Here is a 14,355-nt window from a genome sequence, read left to right as displayed (position 1 = left end):
TGAAGTGGTTTGTAAGGATGGTAAATTAATACAGCACAAAAAGTGGTTGTTTTCCATGTTATTTGGTCAAGCATGTTTTGTGGATGCTTTTTGCTCATAATCTTGCACCTGTTTAAGGACAGGGTTTTGTTCTTTCTGGATTCCATTAGAATGATAATCCCAGAGAAAGGGACAGGGCAACAACTCTTACAATTACAACTATTGAATCCGGAAAGATACTGTTCTTAATTATACAACTACCCTGTTAGACAAAGCAGAGATGCTGCTTTTTTGTTTTGTTTCCCACAATACATACATCTATATCAGTCTACTAATACTAGTAAAAGCCTAATGCACTACTTTTGTTTAGTATATATCTTTTCTATTTAGATTTTTCGGGGGTGCTGCTGCACCCTCACCACCCCTACCTCCCGCGGCTATGCTAGCGAAATCATCAGTTTAATAAAATAAAAACAGCACTATTTCGATCTTCTAGATTTACCTTTAATAATTTCGGGATGATTATGAGTACAACTATGTATTCCATCCCTGGATTGGGGTACGTTTTCCCAGCCATATATCGCGCTGGGCTCTGGCTGACCACTGTTCCCGGCATAGCACGGTTCCGACTCAGGATAGATAAATTAAGGAGAGTCGGTTTCTTTTGGCTAAATGCAATATACCTCTCATTGACTGACTATATATGAAGGGACCTTTCCAGAATCCAAGGCTGGAGTTAAGAAAAGGGCAGAAAGTGCAATGCAGCCTTATCAGTAAAGAATCCATTTTACATCACGTCTATTGCCGAAGCGATGCACTATACTTTATAACACGTCCCCCCTTCTGTAACTGTCTTTGTTTGATTGGTTACATTTGCAACTTTTAATTTCGATCATTTTGCACAGCACGCACGCACGCAGACGCGGAGAACAGCTTGACCCGGGGGAGAAGGTATTCGGCCATTTTGGTCTAAAGGGGGCCTTGGCTGTCACCACGTGAGGAAGAAGAGCCCGAAATAGAGCAAGACAACTCCGGGAACTTTGCCTCAAAAAGACCGAGAGGGGAGAGAGAGGAAACGTCGATTCATGCTTGAAGCTACAGAAGAGTAGCCAGTTTACAGAATGCCCTCAATTACTCTACCGCCGAAGGAGAATGCTCTCTTCAAGAGAATATTGGTAACGTTAAAGTGCCTAGCAGTCGCTAGCTAAATCCATTTCAAGTAACTATAACGTTAAAGGTTTGATTCAAGTAGCTTTGCTTGTAATAAAACAGCATGCAATCATGTCGTCTTGTTAGCTGACATCTGCTGTTCCTTCCATCGCCTGCTCAACGAACGTTAACTTTAGCTAACTCGTGGACTAACATGTTTCGAGGCACTCGAAATGGCCTGCCGGGTTGTCATTAGCCTGCTAGTTAGCAGTTTGTTTGCAACTGGTAACGTTAGGTAACATGCAACATGGCATATAGCTAGGTAACTTTGGCTTATGTGTGGTCCCAGTTTGTTGTAGGGTGATAGTTTATAATACATGTATGACTCAAAAACACGGTTGGCAAATGCTTGCTAGCTACGGCTATATAAGTTAGCTAGCTACGCGAACTAGCTATCTGCAAACTCATTCTACGTCCAAAAGCACAGGTGTTTCGTCATTACTCAGCATTTTAGCAACACGATTATCCTAAACCATGTACGCGTTACATTTCACATGCATAACGTGTTTGCATGATGTCCCCAACTATATTACTGCAGACTTGGGTGTGTTAGCTAATGCAATCATTTGCCACTGATTGTACAACTACTAGAGTTAGCTAGCTAACAAAACCTTGCTAGCTAGCCGGCCAACTAGCTGTCACTCACGCTTTGCTGAACCACAGATCAGATGGGGACTAATTATACAGTTTGCGTCCTATGATGCCAACGAACTGCACACATTTAGTCGACTTTCTCTCCTGAATATTGAGTACCATTCACACGTTTGTCCTATTTCTGTGCATGGTGTTGAACAATTTGTTGTAGTTATTATCCAGTTAGGTGGTGTAATTAGCTCGCCATCTCTTAGGGCCTGCAAATTAAAATAACCCACGCCTACAGTGTGAACTACAACCTGTTGGTTACAAACATATTTTTTTCATACGACTTCTATATTTTTAGTAATGTAGTGTACTTTGCTGAAATAAATATGTAGACACCTACATGTCGAACATCTCATTCCAAAATCATGAGCATTAATATGGAGTTGGTCCCCCTTTTTGCTGTTACAAAAGCCTCCACTCTTCTGGGAAGGCTTTCCACTAGATATTGGAACATTGCTGCGGGGACTTGCTTCCATTCAAGAGCATTGGTGAGGTCGGGCACTGATGTTGGGTTTGGGGGGCTTGGCTTATTGCCCTGCAGGCTGACCTCCGTTGAACAGTGTTTACGCTGATACATTGGGGCAGCTGGCGTCCGGGTTAAGCATGCAGGTGTTAAGAAGCGCTGTTTGGCGGGTCACGTTTCGGAGGACGCATGACTCAACCTTTGCCTCTCCCGAGCCAGTTGGGGAGTTGCCGTGATGAGATGATTGTTATTGGGTCACAATTGGATATCATCGAATTTAGGGATGAAAGGGGTAAAATAATCTAATTGTATGCTGTAGCATTAAGATTTCCCTTCCCTTGACTAAGGGGCCTAGCCCAAACCATTATTCCTCCTCCACCAAACTTTACAGTTGTCACTATGCATTCGGGCAGGTAGCATTCTCCTGGTATCCGCCAATCCCAGATTCATCTGTCAGACTGCCAGACGGGGAAGTGTGATTCTTCACTCTAGAGAATGCGTTTCCACTTCTCCACAGTCCAATGATGGCGAACTTTACACCACCCCAGGCACACTTGGCATTGTGCATGGTGATCTTAGACTTGTGTGCTGCTGCTTGGCAATGGGAACCCATTTCATGAAGCTCCCGACGAACTGTTCTTGTGCTGACGTTGCTTCCAGAGGCAGTTTGGAACTTGATAGTGAGTGTTGCAACCGAGGACAGACAATTTTTACACACTTAAGCACTCAGCAGTCCCATTTGCTGCTGAGCTGTTGTTGCTCCTTGATGTTTTCACTTCACAATAACAGCACTTACAGTTGACCAGGGCAGAAATTTGACTAACTAACTGACTGGTTGGAAAAGTGGCATCCTATGACTGTGCCATGTTGAAAGTCACTGAGCTTTTCAGTAAGACATTCTACTGCCATTTTTTTGTCTGTGGAGATTGCATGGCTGTGTGCTCAATCTGGTTGAAATGGAGGGGTGTCCACATACTACTGTGTGTGTATAAACCGACTGATGATATTTCTTCAGGGTTTGCTCTGTACAAAAAACAGACCACTCTGCTGCAAAGCAAACTTGTCCTTACTATATGATCTTTGCTAGATGATTAAACTCAACCCGCGATTTATGATTGAGTTGTGCGGCGATTAGTGTTGGCGGACTCGATCTTGAACTTCACATAAAATCTTGTTTTTGTCAAAACTGGTTTCAGCACCACAAGAATAGCCCGCAATTACAAACTACATTGTTCTGTTTAATTGCGGGCTATTCATTGGGTGCTGAAATCAGTATTTTTTTTTTTCTTTTTTAACAAAACACAATTTTATGTGAACTCTGCGTTTGAGTCCGCTCACATTAGTCGCCGCTCAACTCCATCATGAATCGCAGGTTGAGTTAAATCATCTAGGAAAGATCATATGGTAAAGAGACGTTTGATTTGCATCAGTGGTCTTTTTTTAACCGAGCACACACTGAATAAATATCTTCAGTAGATCTATATATCCACATAAGTATGTGGACACCCCTTCAAATTCGTTGGATTTGGCTATTTCAGCCAAAAATCGAGTCGGTGTTAGTCCGCCCACACAAGTCGCCTCTACTCCATTGTAAATATTTACGTTTAGTCGGCTAGATCCTTGCATAATTTTACTCTGCATATGGGAATAGCCACTGCTGTTTTTGGAAGCGCTTACGGTGATGGTGGGCGGGACTAGTTTCCCTGTTAAATACTCACCACAAGTGTAATGTTTTGCATAGATGTGAATTCTATTCCCACTCTTTCTGTTTAACATTATAAAAACGTTTGTTTTAGTTGCTGTGTTGAGCACTCCCGAGTTCTATCGTAGCCACTTCCCTCTCCCTATGCCAGTGGGGATTCCGGGGCATTATCTTTGTGTGGGGAGCTGGCAGGCTGGTTACCGGGTTGGTAGGCCACCGCTGACCCAGGCAGATAGGAATCTCTGACCGATTCTCTAATCACTGCATATCAACACCCATCTGACCATACATTCCCACAAAGAAGGCTAGCTGATTTTTTTCAGACTCAGTCAAGAGACTTCTTACTGTATTGGGGTTGTGACGTGCTACTGTGCTTGCTTGCTGGATATTATCACCAGACAATCTACCCGCAAGTGTTCATGCACAACCCTATATAGACAGTCAACTAGGACTGGGCGACATGGCCAAAATATCATGTATTTTCTGGTATTTTTCAAAATTGACTGTTTTTTTAATTAATAAAAGTTCTACATTTGCTTTGAGTAGTGCGTGAACCTAGGGTGGCGACACATATATTTATAAATTATTTCAATGGGTCTTTCTCCATTCTGATTGTTTTATACTGTTCAATTCAACTTCAACCTGAAATAATTTCCTGCATTTCCATAAATATCTGCATTTCCTGCACTCATGTAAGATTATTTCCACACTGCCACGATATGGGCAAAAATACTAGGCCTTATTTTTAATCAAATGTTGCGATTTCGATCAAAACACTTGGGCGAATTTTTGGAATCATGGCAATAGAATGTTTATTATTTATATACTAACTATAGAATTATAATAGTGGGTACTTTCAATACAGTGTTTGACATGACAACGAACGAAAAATGCCATGGACGAGTTATTGTGACAGGGAAGGAACCAAAGTGATAGGTGACTGATCTTTGCCTACATTAAATCTTTATTCATATAGGCAACATATTCATGCTTCGTCTATTCCTCTTTGATTTAGAAGATACTGTTGTACAAACAACATGCTGATTTTAAGCCTCCACCAGTACTGCTATCAGGCTAGCTACGTTTGCTCTGACTCAGTACTTCTATTAAGCTTGTTTGTTAGTTAGCCACTAAAGCTTATCGCTAGTTAGCTAACACAATTTAGCTTAACTTGCTAAGAAAATACAAACTAGCCGTTTGCAGATGTAAGAAACAAACTAATATAGTAATTATAGAATGCTTGTGGATTTATATTAAGATCAGTGGAAACATCGTTGTCATCAACATTGTTGCACGTGCTGCATTGACCATGCAGACTGAACGAAAGTGTCTCGTGGTCAAGCAACAACAAATGCGCTCCTTCAGTGACAGTGGGTGGGACCATGTCTGTGGGGAGAGAGAGTTGACTGGTAGTGGAGTAAAGTGTAAAAATGGACATTACACACTGCGTACCACATTTAGCAAACCAAACATTCAAATGCCTTATAGATCGGTCTGTGCATATACATTGGTATATCGTAAAATACGGCATATTGTCAACCCCTCTAGAATATTTGCGTACATTTTTGTAACCATATATTTGGGGGGTTCCTCAGATCAGAACTCTAAGAACAAGCTTTACAAAAACCTTGATGACAACACCTCTCCCCTGTTGCAGAGATGCTACGAGCACAAGCAGTACAGAAATGGACTCAAGTTCTGCAAACAGATCCTCTCCAACCCAAAGTTCACAGAGCATGGAGGTGAGGCCCGCTTCAACAGCTGCTACTCTCACTTGTCATTCAGTAGTTGGAAAGTGTCTCGTGGTTGTCTATTCCTCTTTGATTTAGAAGATACTGTTGTACAAACAACATGCTGATTTTAAGCCTCCACCAGTACTGCTATCAGGCTGTATTAGCTAATGACTCAACAACCGTCTGGTCCAGGTTTGATATCCAAACTGGGTGACCATGGACATTTTTCATATCCTTTACTCAGTTTAGATCATGAGTGATGGTAAATCCTCTTCTGGTGTAGTGTTTAGGCTGTGACTCACACCAATCCCTCTCTCAATCATCTGTCCCTCAGAGACACTGGCGATGAAAGGCCTGACCCTGAACTGTTTGGGGAAGAAGGAGGATGCGTATGAGCTGGTGAGACGAGGCCTGCGCAACGACCTTAAGAGCCATGTCTGTATCCTTCTATACTAGGGCTAATGAGGTGAGGTTTTGTATGAAGTTCCTACTCAGAGGCGTGAGGACATTCACCAAAGGCTCATAATAAGCCCAAACTTTCTAGTCCATCCCATAAGCCTTTACCGCGCCATGTCTACTCCACGTAATTCAGACAGGGAGAGAATGGGAGAGAGCTAGATTGGCTCTGATTGTTACTGTTGAGGCTAATAGTCTAGACCTGGTTGCATTAATACAGGGTCCACTGTTTTGATTTGTCACCATAAGTATTACGTTCTCTCTGTTCCCATGTCCTTTCAGTCCTCCAAATGTTGTTTTTTGTTTTTTTTTGCAAGGATTTTGTTTTTGTTTTTTTGAGGGTATGTCTGTTTTGCCTCCTTAACCCATCCTCTCCCAGGCTGGCATGTGTACGGTCTGCTGCAGCGGTCGGATAAGAAGTACGACGAGGCCATCAAGTGCTACCGCAACGCTCTGAAGTGGGACAAAGACAACCTGCAGATCCTCAGGGATCTTTCACTGCTCCAAATCCAGATGAGAGACCTGGAGGGCTACAGGGTGAGGACCGGGAGAGAGTCTGTCTCCTCTGAACTATTCCCTCTTGCTTTGTGTATAATTTTGTCTCTCGCTCTCTCTGCAGGAGACCCGCTATCAGCTCCTGCAGCTGCGTCCAGCGCAGAGGGCCTCGTGGATCGGCTACGCCGTGGCCTACCACCTGCTGGAAGACTTTGAGATGGCCGCCAAGATCGTCGAAGAATTCCGCAAAACACAACAGGTGAGCTGGCCTTGACCTCTCTCTGACCTCTGTTTTTGAGTCAAAGAAGTATCATTGATTACTCTGTGGTGTTCCTGTATCACCTGTCTGTCAATTATTCTGATTGGGCACCCTGCCTGGAGCAGTACACCTGTTTTTTTTGTTGTGTTTTTTTACTTGTCTGTCAGTAATTTATTTGTTGGTTATGTATTAGTGAATCTCATTCGTCCCCCTGCCTGTATCAGCAAATCTGATTGGTCACTGCCTGTTTCAGTAAATGTGATTGGTGGTGCTGTGTTTCAGACATCGCCGGACAAAGTGGACTACGAGTACAGTGAGCTGCTGCTGTACCAGAACCAGGTGCTCAGGGAGGCGGGGCTGTTCAAGGAAGCACTGGAGCACCTCACCACCTACGAGAAACAGATCTGTGACAAGCTTGCAGTGGAGGAGACCAGAGGTGGGTTTGTGTGTGTGAAAGAATGCCTGTGTGTTGAGTGTTTGCATCTGGGGGGAGGGAGAGATGTGTAGATCTAACATGATTCTGTATCCATGCAGGAGAGCTGCTGCTGCAGCTAGATCGCTCGGAGGAGGCCACAGAAGTCTACCGACAACTCCAGGAGAGGAACCCTGAGAACTGGGCCTACTACCAGGGTCTGGAGAAAGCACTGAAACCAGGTAACCTTTGAACCCACCCCATTCCCACTGGACCCTCTAACCAGTCCCCTCTTTAGCATGAGTCATCTCACTACATTGACTAATGTGTTTGGTAGATTTTGTGACCAGAATTGAATCGGTGTATGACTGCCATGCTCTGACTGTTGGCTTGTTGTGTGTCCCCAGCTAGCATAGAGGAGAGGCAGAAGCTCTATGAGGAGGCATGGGTGAAGTATCCCAAAGGACTGGTTCCCCGGAGGCTGCCTCTCACTTTCCTCACAGGTACATAAGCCTGCCATTATCATTACTGTGTAATTATCCCTGGAATGAGGACCTTTCAAGACAACGGTGGGTAGACACAAGCATGTTGAAACGTGTGGTTTGTGGAACGCTGGAGTGTCTGAGCTCCATTCACTTTTCCTTTCAGGTGAGAAGTTCCGTGAATGCCTGGACTGCTATCTGAGGACAAACTTCAGTAAAGGCTGTCCGCCTGTCTTCACCACTCTGAAGTCCCTGTATCACGACAAGGAAAAGGTGAGGGAGAACCACCGTATTCCATTGGCCCCAGCAAGTCACTGAAATAACATGCCTGCCCTGGGCTGAGAAGTCTGGGTAATCCTGTGTATCCTTGTTCCCATCTGTGTAGGTGTCAATCGTTGAAGAATTAGTGGTTGGATACGAGACGTGTTTGAAAAGCTGTCGAATGTTCAATCAAAATGGTGAGTGCAATCAGATTTTCATGTGTTATGAAATCTAATCGGAGTAGTATTAGAATGTCATTGTGTCTGTGTAGATGGTGGTAAGGAGGAGCCCCCCACCACACTACTGTGGGTCCAGTATTTCCTGGCGCAGCACTTTGACCACGTGGGCCAGCAGACGCTAGCCCTGGACTACATCAACACAGCCATCGAGAGCACACCCACGCTCATAGAACTGTTCCTCATCAAGGCCAAGATATACAAGGTAACACACATTTTCTAGAGCTGCCATCATGGTGAACATTTAGTGTGGCTCAACGTGATTATAGCGTTCTTCTCTGCTAAGGTATCTCTGTTGATTTTGACTATTACTCTCCATCTTTGTGTCTCTAGCATGCAGGTAACATAAAGGAAGCGGCCAGGTGGATGGACGAGGCCCAGGCTCTGGACACTGCTGACCGCTTCATCAACTCAAAATGTGCCAAGTACATGTTGAAGGCCGGCCTGGTCAAAGAGGCTGAGGAGATGTGCTCAAAGTTCACACGGGTCAGTCAGTGTGTGTTAAGCTGTCTGTGTAGACTCCACATAATGCTTGTTGCCTTGAAACCCTTTGTGTGTGGCGCTGTCTGTCTGTTTCAGGAGGGTGCGTCGGCGGTAGAGAATCTCAATGAGATGCAGTGTATGTGGTACCAGACAGAATGTGCTCTGGCCTACAAGTCCATGAACAAGTTTGGAGATGCTCTCAAGAAGTGCCATGAGATCGAGAGGGTACGTTTTCTAACTTGGGTGGGAAGCAGGCACTTAGTAAGTTAGATTTCCTCCCCCTTAAAATGTGCTCAAATTAAAAAGAGCTATGTGGTCCCTGTTTTTAGAGATGCTCATGTAGATTCACTGAGGTTTAAACTTGTATAGATGGCTCAGTGGTAGTGCAGGTCTGCTCTGTTTGGATTTCATCATAAACCATCTCTGTTCTGTGTCCCATCAGCATTTTGTGGAGATCACGGACGACCAGTTTGACTTCCACACGTACTGCATGAGGAAGATGACGCTGCGATCCTACGTGGACCTGCTCAAGCTGGAGGACGTGCTGCGCATGCATCCCTTCTACTACAAAGCTGCCCGCACCGCCATCCAGATCTACCTTGGCCTGCACGACAACCCCCTCACCGACGACAACAAGGAACACCAGGCCGACGCCGGTACGTGTGTGTCAGCGCCAGTCTGTGCGAGAGAGAGGGAGTCTGTCTGCGATACCCCAAACCGCCACTTGTTTTTGATTAGCACTAATTTGATGTTTCCTACAATGTTTTATTTTTGGGGGGTTTGGTGTAGTCGTGATCTCTGAGTGAACCCATGTGTCCCACAGAGAACCTGAATGACAAAGAGCTGAAGAAGCTGAGGAACAAGCAGAGACGAGCCCAGAAGAAAGCCCAACTAGAGGAGGAGAAGAAGAACGCAGAGAAGGAGAAACAGCTGAAGAACCAGAAGAAGAAGAAAGAGGACGACGACGAGGAGATCGGAGGACCCAAGGAGGAGCTCATACCAGACAAACTAGCCAAGGTGCGTGTGTGGAGCCTGTAGAAGATGGAAGGAATCACTGAGACCTATCCCGGCAGACTCCTCCCAGTGAGCCCTAGTCGTTGGAAATGTCTCAAAGAACAAACCTGTGGTTTAACACTTTACCCACATGGCTTCTACCATTAGCCTTGTGGGATGTCACTGCAGAACATGGTGATATTACACCAATTAGGAGACTGAGTGTTTGTTTGTTTTTGGAATAAGACCCATTTGTTTTCTTCCCCCTGCAGGTGGAGAACCCACTCGAGGAGGCAGTGAAGTTTTTAACCCCCCTGAAAAACCTGGTGAAGAACAAGATTGAGACCCACCTCCTGGCCTTTGAGATCTATTTCAGGAAAGGTAAAGGAACAAGACGTGGATTGACATTCTGACACACACAGAATACCAGTACCTTTTGTCTGTGAAAACAAAGTATCTTTCCCTCTCGTAGAGAAGTACCTGCTGATGTTGCAGTCAGTGAAGAGAGCGTTCTCCATGGAGCCCTCCCACCCGTGGCTGCACCAGTGTCTAGTGCGCTTCTTCAAAGGAGGTACGATGGAGTAGGTCTTCTGTCACACGGCCAGGCTGAGGGGCCTTGTCATTACCCACAACTCTCTCTGTCTCTGAACCCTTTTGCTGAATAGTTGTCTGTGTTCTGCTACAAAGATCTCTACCACGTTCTGATTCTATGCTGTAATGCAGTGGTCACCAACCGGTGGATCGCGAGGCATTCCTAGTGGATCTCAAAACATTTCTGGAGAAAAGCCCATGATAACGGCTTGCGCTCTTTATTTTTTTTACTCCTTCACCAGAGGTACATTAATTTCCAATGGAACGCTGTGTTTGCCTTGCAGCGTTGCTAGAAGAGCTAGTTGCAGTGCGTTCTGGGTGGTGCATACGTTGGATTTATTGAACGTATGCCTCAGACTGTATGCGTACACGGCTTGACAGAAATGGTAGCAGAAGGTGAATGTTGAACTTTTGTTGCACACATCCAGATGATGCTGCGTAGCAATTTGCAACTCTGTCGGTGTGATCGAGGCATTTATTTGTGTTGCGCTGTTGGAGGTAGGTGCACTTGATTCAGGAACCCTGTGCACCAGGTAAGCAAAGGGTTCCCATGTTGAACCATTTTGTTTTTCTGAAAAGACAAACTCCTCAACTTCCTGGCGTACTGGAAAATCGAGTGTGCCTACTGCGCTGGCCAATCGTACGGCTCAAATCACCGTGCCCACAGAGCTTCCATGGCCGCTGCCATGACAAAGTTTGATACTAGCCTACATAAGATTTAATAACTTAAAAGTTCATGTTGACTTTTATATCCAGCACTGTTTTTATTCAACACTATTACAAAACAACATGCTTCTCCCTGCTTTCACTTGCACTGCAATGAATGAGTAGCCAAGTGTATCGATGGCCCTGCGTTGTGCATGAGGTGGAAGACTGTTCCCTCTCTGGTCAGTCTCACCGGAGGAAAGGAAGGACCGTGAGAGGCAGACCCTCTGCTGCACTTTCCCTCCCTTTGCTGAGACTGTTCAAAACGGTTTTGAACGGTTATACAACTCGGAAACTGGTATCTTTCTAGACCTCCGACCTGGAGACTATTGACGTTTGACCTATTTGACCTCGTTGAAAGCACCATGACCCTCAGATGCAGGTACCATCAGTACAGTAAAATAAAAAATTTAATTTCAATTTATGCTCAGCTGTGCCTCGCAAGTGCTATACCAACTGATCTCCTGAGTGGCTCAGTGCTTGAAGTGTCACTACAGACACCCTGGTTCGATTCCAGGCTGTATCACAACTGGCCGTGTTTGGGAGTCCCATAGGGTGGGAGCACAATTTGGCCTGGTGTCGTCCGGGTTTGGCCGGTGTAGGCCGTCATTCTAAATAAGAATTTGTTCTTAACTGACTTGCCTAGTTAAATTAATCTATTTTCTAATCAAAGCTTGTTTTGAAATATAATCTGGTCTGAGAACAATAGACCGAGCATATAGCCAATATGCTGTGATAATGTATTACGCCTACTATAACAACAAGGTTTGTACAGAACTGTTTTTATTAGGTTAATGTTTTTTTTAAATGACGTTTTAAAGAATATTTAAAAATGTGTCTGAGCGGTAGATCTAAGCTTACTTTTTGAATGCGAAAGTGATCTTGACTCCGATTGGTGACCACTGTAATGGGTGTGTTCCTCAGTGTCAGACAGTAAGGACCTACCACAGGCTGTGCGGACTGTTTTGAAGCAGGAGATATCGCGGCTGTTTGGGGAGAGCAACCCACAGAGCTTCAACAAGAACTACCTGAGCCAACACTCCAACTCTATACCACACCGTGTGGCTGGTATGTACACACACTACCTGAGCCAACACTCCCAACCAAGCCCACATGAGATTGTACCATTACCACTCACACACCGTGTGAACATGTGACTGATCAGCACTATGTTGTCCTCCTGCAGCTGCTAAGATGATGTTCTATCTGGACCCGTCCTCGGACAAGATGGCCTCTGAGCTGGCTACAGCGCTGGATGAGTCCCTCAATGGGAGAAGCATCACGGTGAGCACTTACTCACTGCGCTTTTATTTGAACAAGTACCTTTTGGCATGGTAGTCCCATGGATGTGGTAAAGGTCAATGGAACGTAGACCAGGGGAGATAGGACAACGGATTGGTGCACATTCAACAAATCTGATCTAACATAGTAGATATTTGTCATGACTGACAGACCCACAATGTGGTTACTGAAGTCTGATTTGTCTGTTTTCGCTGCATAACATTTATAAGTTGTCACTTTTTAGGTTTGCAAGAAGTGACTGCAAAATGCTAGCTCCCGTTCGTATAAACTGGTTGAATAGCTAGCATACAGAAATCAGTGGCGGTAGTCAGTTGTTTTTAACTAATGCAGTTGATTGGTTAAGATGACATGAACATGTCTTGCGGTTGACATCCGTAAAAGCATTTTACTCAGATTTTTACCTCAACATAGGCTAATTTTGCTGGGGAGCAATGGAGATTTGGGATCTTTACCCCAAACGTTTCCATGGCATGTTCCATTGACCTCTTTACCACATCTATGCCTGAAACAGTATTCGGAAAAACAAAGGCAAGGAACAATTGTGAATGTGTTGTGACCCAAGTCTAAGCAGACACCCTATCTTGTCTTTCCTGTCAGATCTGCACAGAGGTGCTGGAGGCTCTGCGTGATGGAAACCTGGGCGACGGGCAGCAGAAGGCAGCGGAGGTGTACCGCGCCGCATGTAACAAGCTGTACCCCCACACCCTGGCCTTCATGCCCCCTGGTTACGAGGACAACGCCTCCACCATCAACGCCAACGGAGACCTGTCAGCCGGCGAGCACGACGACATGGCAAATGACATGTGAGAGGAGAGCGAGAGAGTAGAGGAGCACACACGCTGCCAGTCGGCAGTCTGACAAACCCCAGCAAAGGTTGTTTGTTCGTGAATGCCCCCTGCAGTGCACTGACCTGGACTGAGAGCCGCAGAGGGAAGAGGAGGAAAAAACAAATGCCTATTTTACTTTTTTTAAACCCTGTTGACAACTCTATTCTTTAACTGAAACAAAATAAACAGTATGAGAAGAGTGTAAAGTGGTTAGGGTGGCTGCCGTTAAGTCAGGTTTTTACTCCTGTGTTTTCACGCCTGTATTTCTCCTGTATGTGCATCTGCTTCTCACGTTTTTAAAGGTAATTTATATATTAAAAATGACAAAGAATAAAAAAGTTTGCAAAAGTTGAAAGATATCAATTGTAGTGGTGGTGATGGAGGATTGTGGTTGTACTTGTGGGCTGGCGTGTGCCAATAAAGAAAGGTGGAACTTTTAAAAGGAGACATCACTTATTTGGGGGAGGCGTAGGAGCGATGCACTCAGTTACTGAGCTCAAACGGTCCTCTGCTTGGCCACAAGGGGGCGCAGTGGTAGTTCCTGGCGTGGCCTGCAGGAGGGGACAGGACAGCTGATCTGAATGCAGGGAGACAGAACTCAAAGCTCACCTGGACTGCTGTATGACTGACGTGCAGATTTATCGGGTATTTTATTTTCCGCTCAGTATTTTCCTTTCCAGTTGTACCTATGTGAAAGTCCCATAAAACCTCCATGATAAAACAAATGTTTGTTTTGGGATCTGTTTGATCAAATGTTGAAAAAAGGCTTAATCCAAGTTATCCCCCCCTTTTCTTTTTTGGGGAGGGGGGGGTGCCTTCTCAATCATACTGAATTCTGCACATAGATTGGTGTGGTCTAACACCAAGGAGTTCTCAATAAAACTAAAGTTAAATCATATATTTCCTGATTGTTTTTCCTGCAGAAGTTTATTTTATTGTAGGATTCAGGATCAGCATTCCAAATGCCAAGAAAGACTAAATAGTTTGATCTTCAAGAGGAACACATGCATGGGCTGTACGAACTATCAGGGGTGTTTTTTAATTGAACCTTTGTTTAGCTAGGCAAGTCCATTAAGAACAATTCTTATTTACAATGACTGCCTACGGAAACAGGAAAGGGTTTTC

General features: G+C 44.7%; 1 protein-coding gene and 1 non-coding gene across 2 annotated transcripts; both read left to right on the top strand.

Moving 5' to 3' along the window:
- Positions 1-833: 833 nt before the first annotated feature.
- On the top strand, positions 834-14,128 carry LOC135526381 (N-alpha-acetyltransferase 15, NatA auxiliary subunit-like). Its single transcript, XM_064954712.1, has 20 exons — positions 834-1,154; positions 5,653-5,737; positions 6,063-6,167; positions 6,564-6,721; positions 6,804-6,938; positions 7,221-7,374; positions 7,473-7,592; positions 7,758-7,853; positions 7,999-8,105; positions 8,218-8,290; positions 8,365-8,534; positions 8,663-8,815; positions 8,909-9,037; positions 9,255-9,468; positions 9,636-9,829; positions 10,078-10,186; positions 10,278-10,376; positions 12,026-12,169; positions 12,288-12,385; positions 13,001-14,128. Exons 1-20 carry the CDS (start codon positions 1,101-1,103, stop codon positions 13,208-13,210), a joined length of 2,607 nt encoding a protein of 868 aa, XP_064810784.1. The 5' UTR covers positions 834-1,100; the 3' UTR covers positions 13,211-14,128.
- Positions 9,866-10,001, top strand: LOC135527311 (small nucleolar RNA SNORA18). The gene has a single exon (XR_010453428.1). It is a non-coding gene; the product is annotated as a small nucleolar RNA SNORA18 (small nucleolar RNA).
- Positions 14,129-14,355: the final 227 nt, after the last annotated feature.

Source organism: Oncorhynchus masou, chromosome 32 (genome assembly GCF_036934945.1).
Source record: "Oncorhynchus masou masou isolate Uvic2021 chromosome 32, UVic_Omas_1.1, whole genome shotgun sequence".
Lineage (NCBI taxonomy): Eukaryota > Metazoa > Chordata > Actinopteri > Salmoniformes > Salmonidae > Oncorhynchus > Oncorhynchus masou.
The sequence above is the reverse complement of the archived record's forward strand: the minus strand, read 5'-3'. Positions and strand labels throughout refer to the sequence as shown.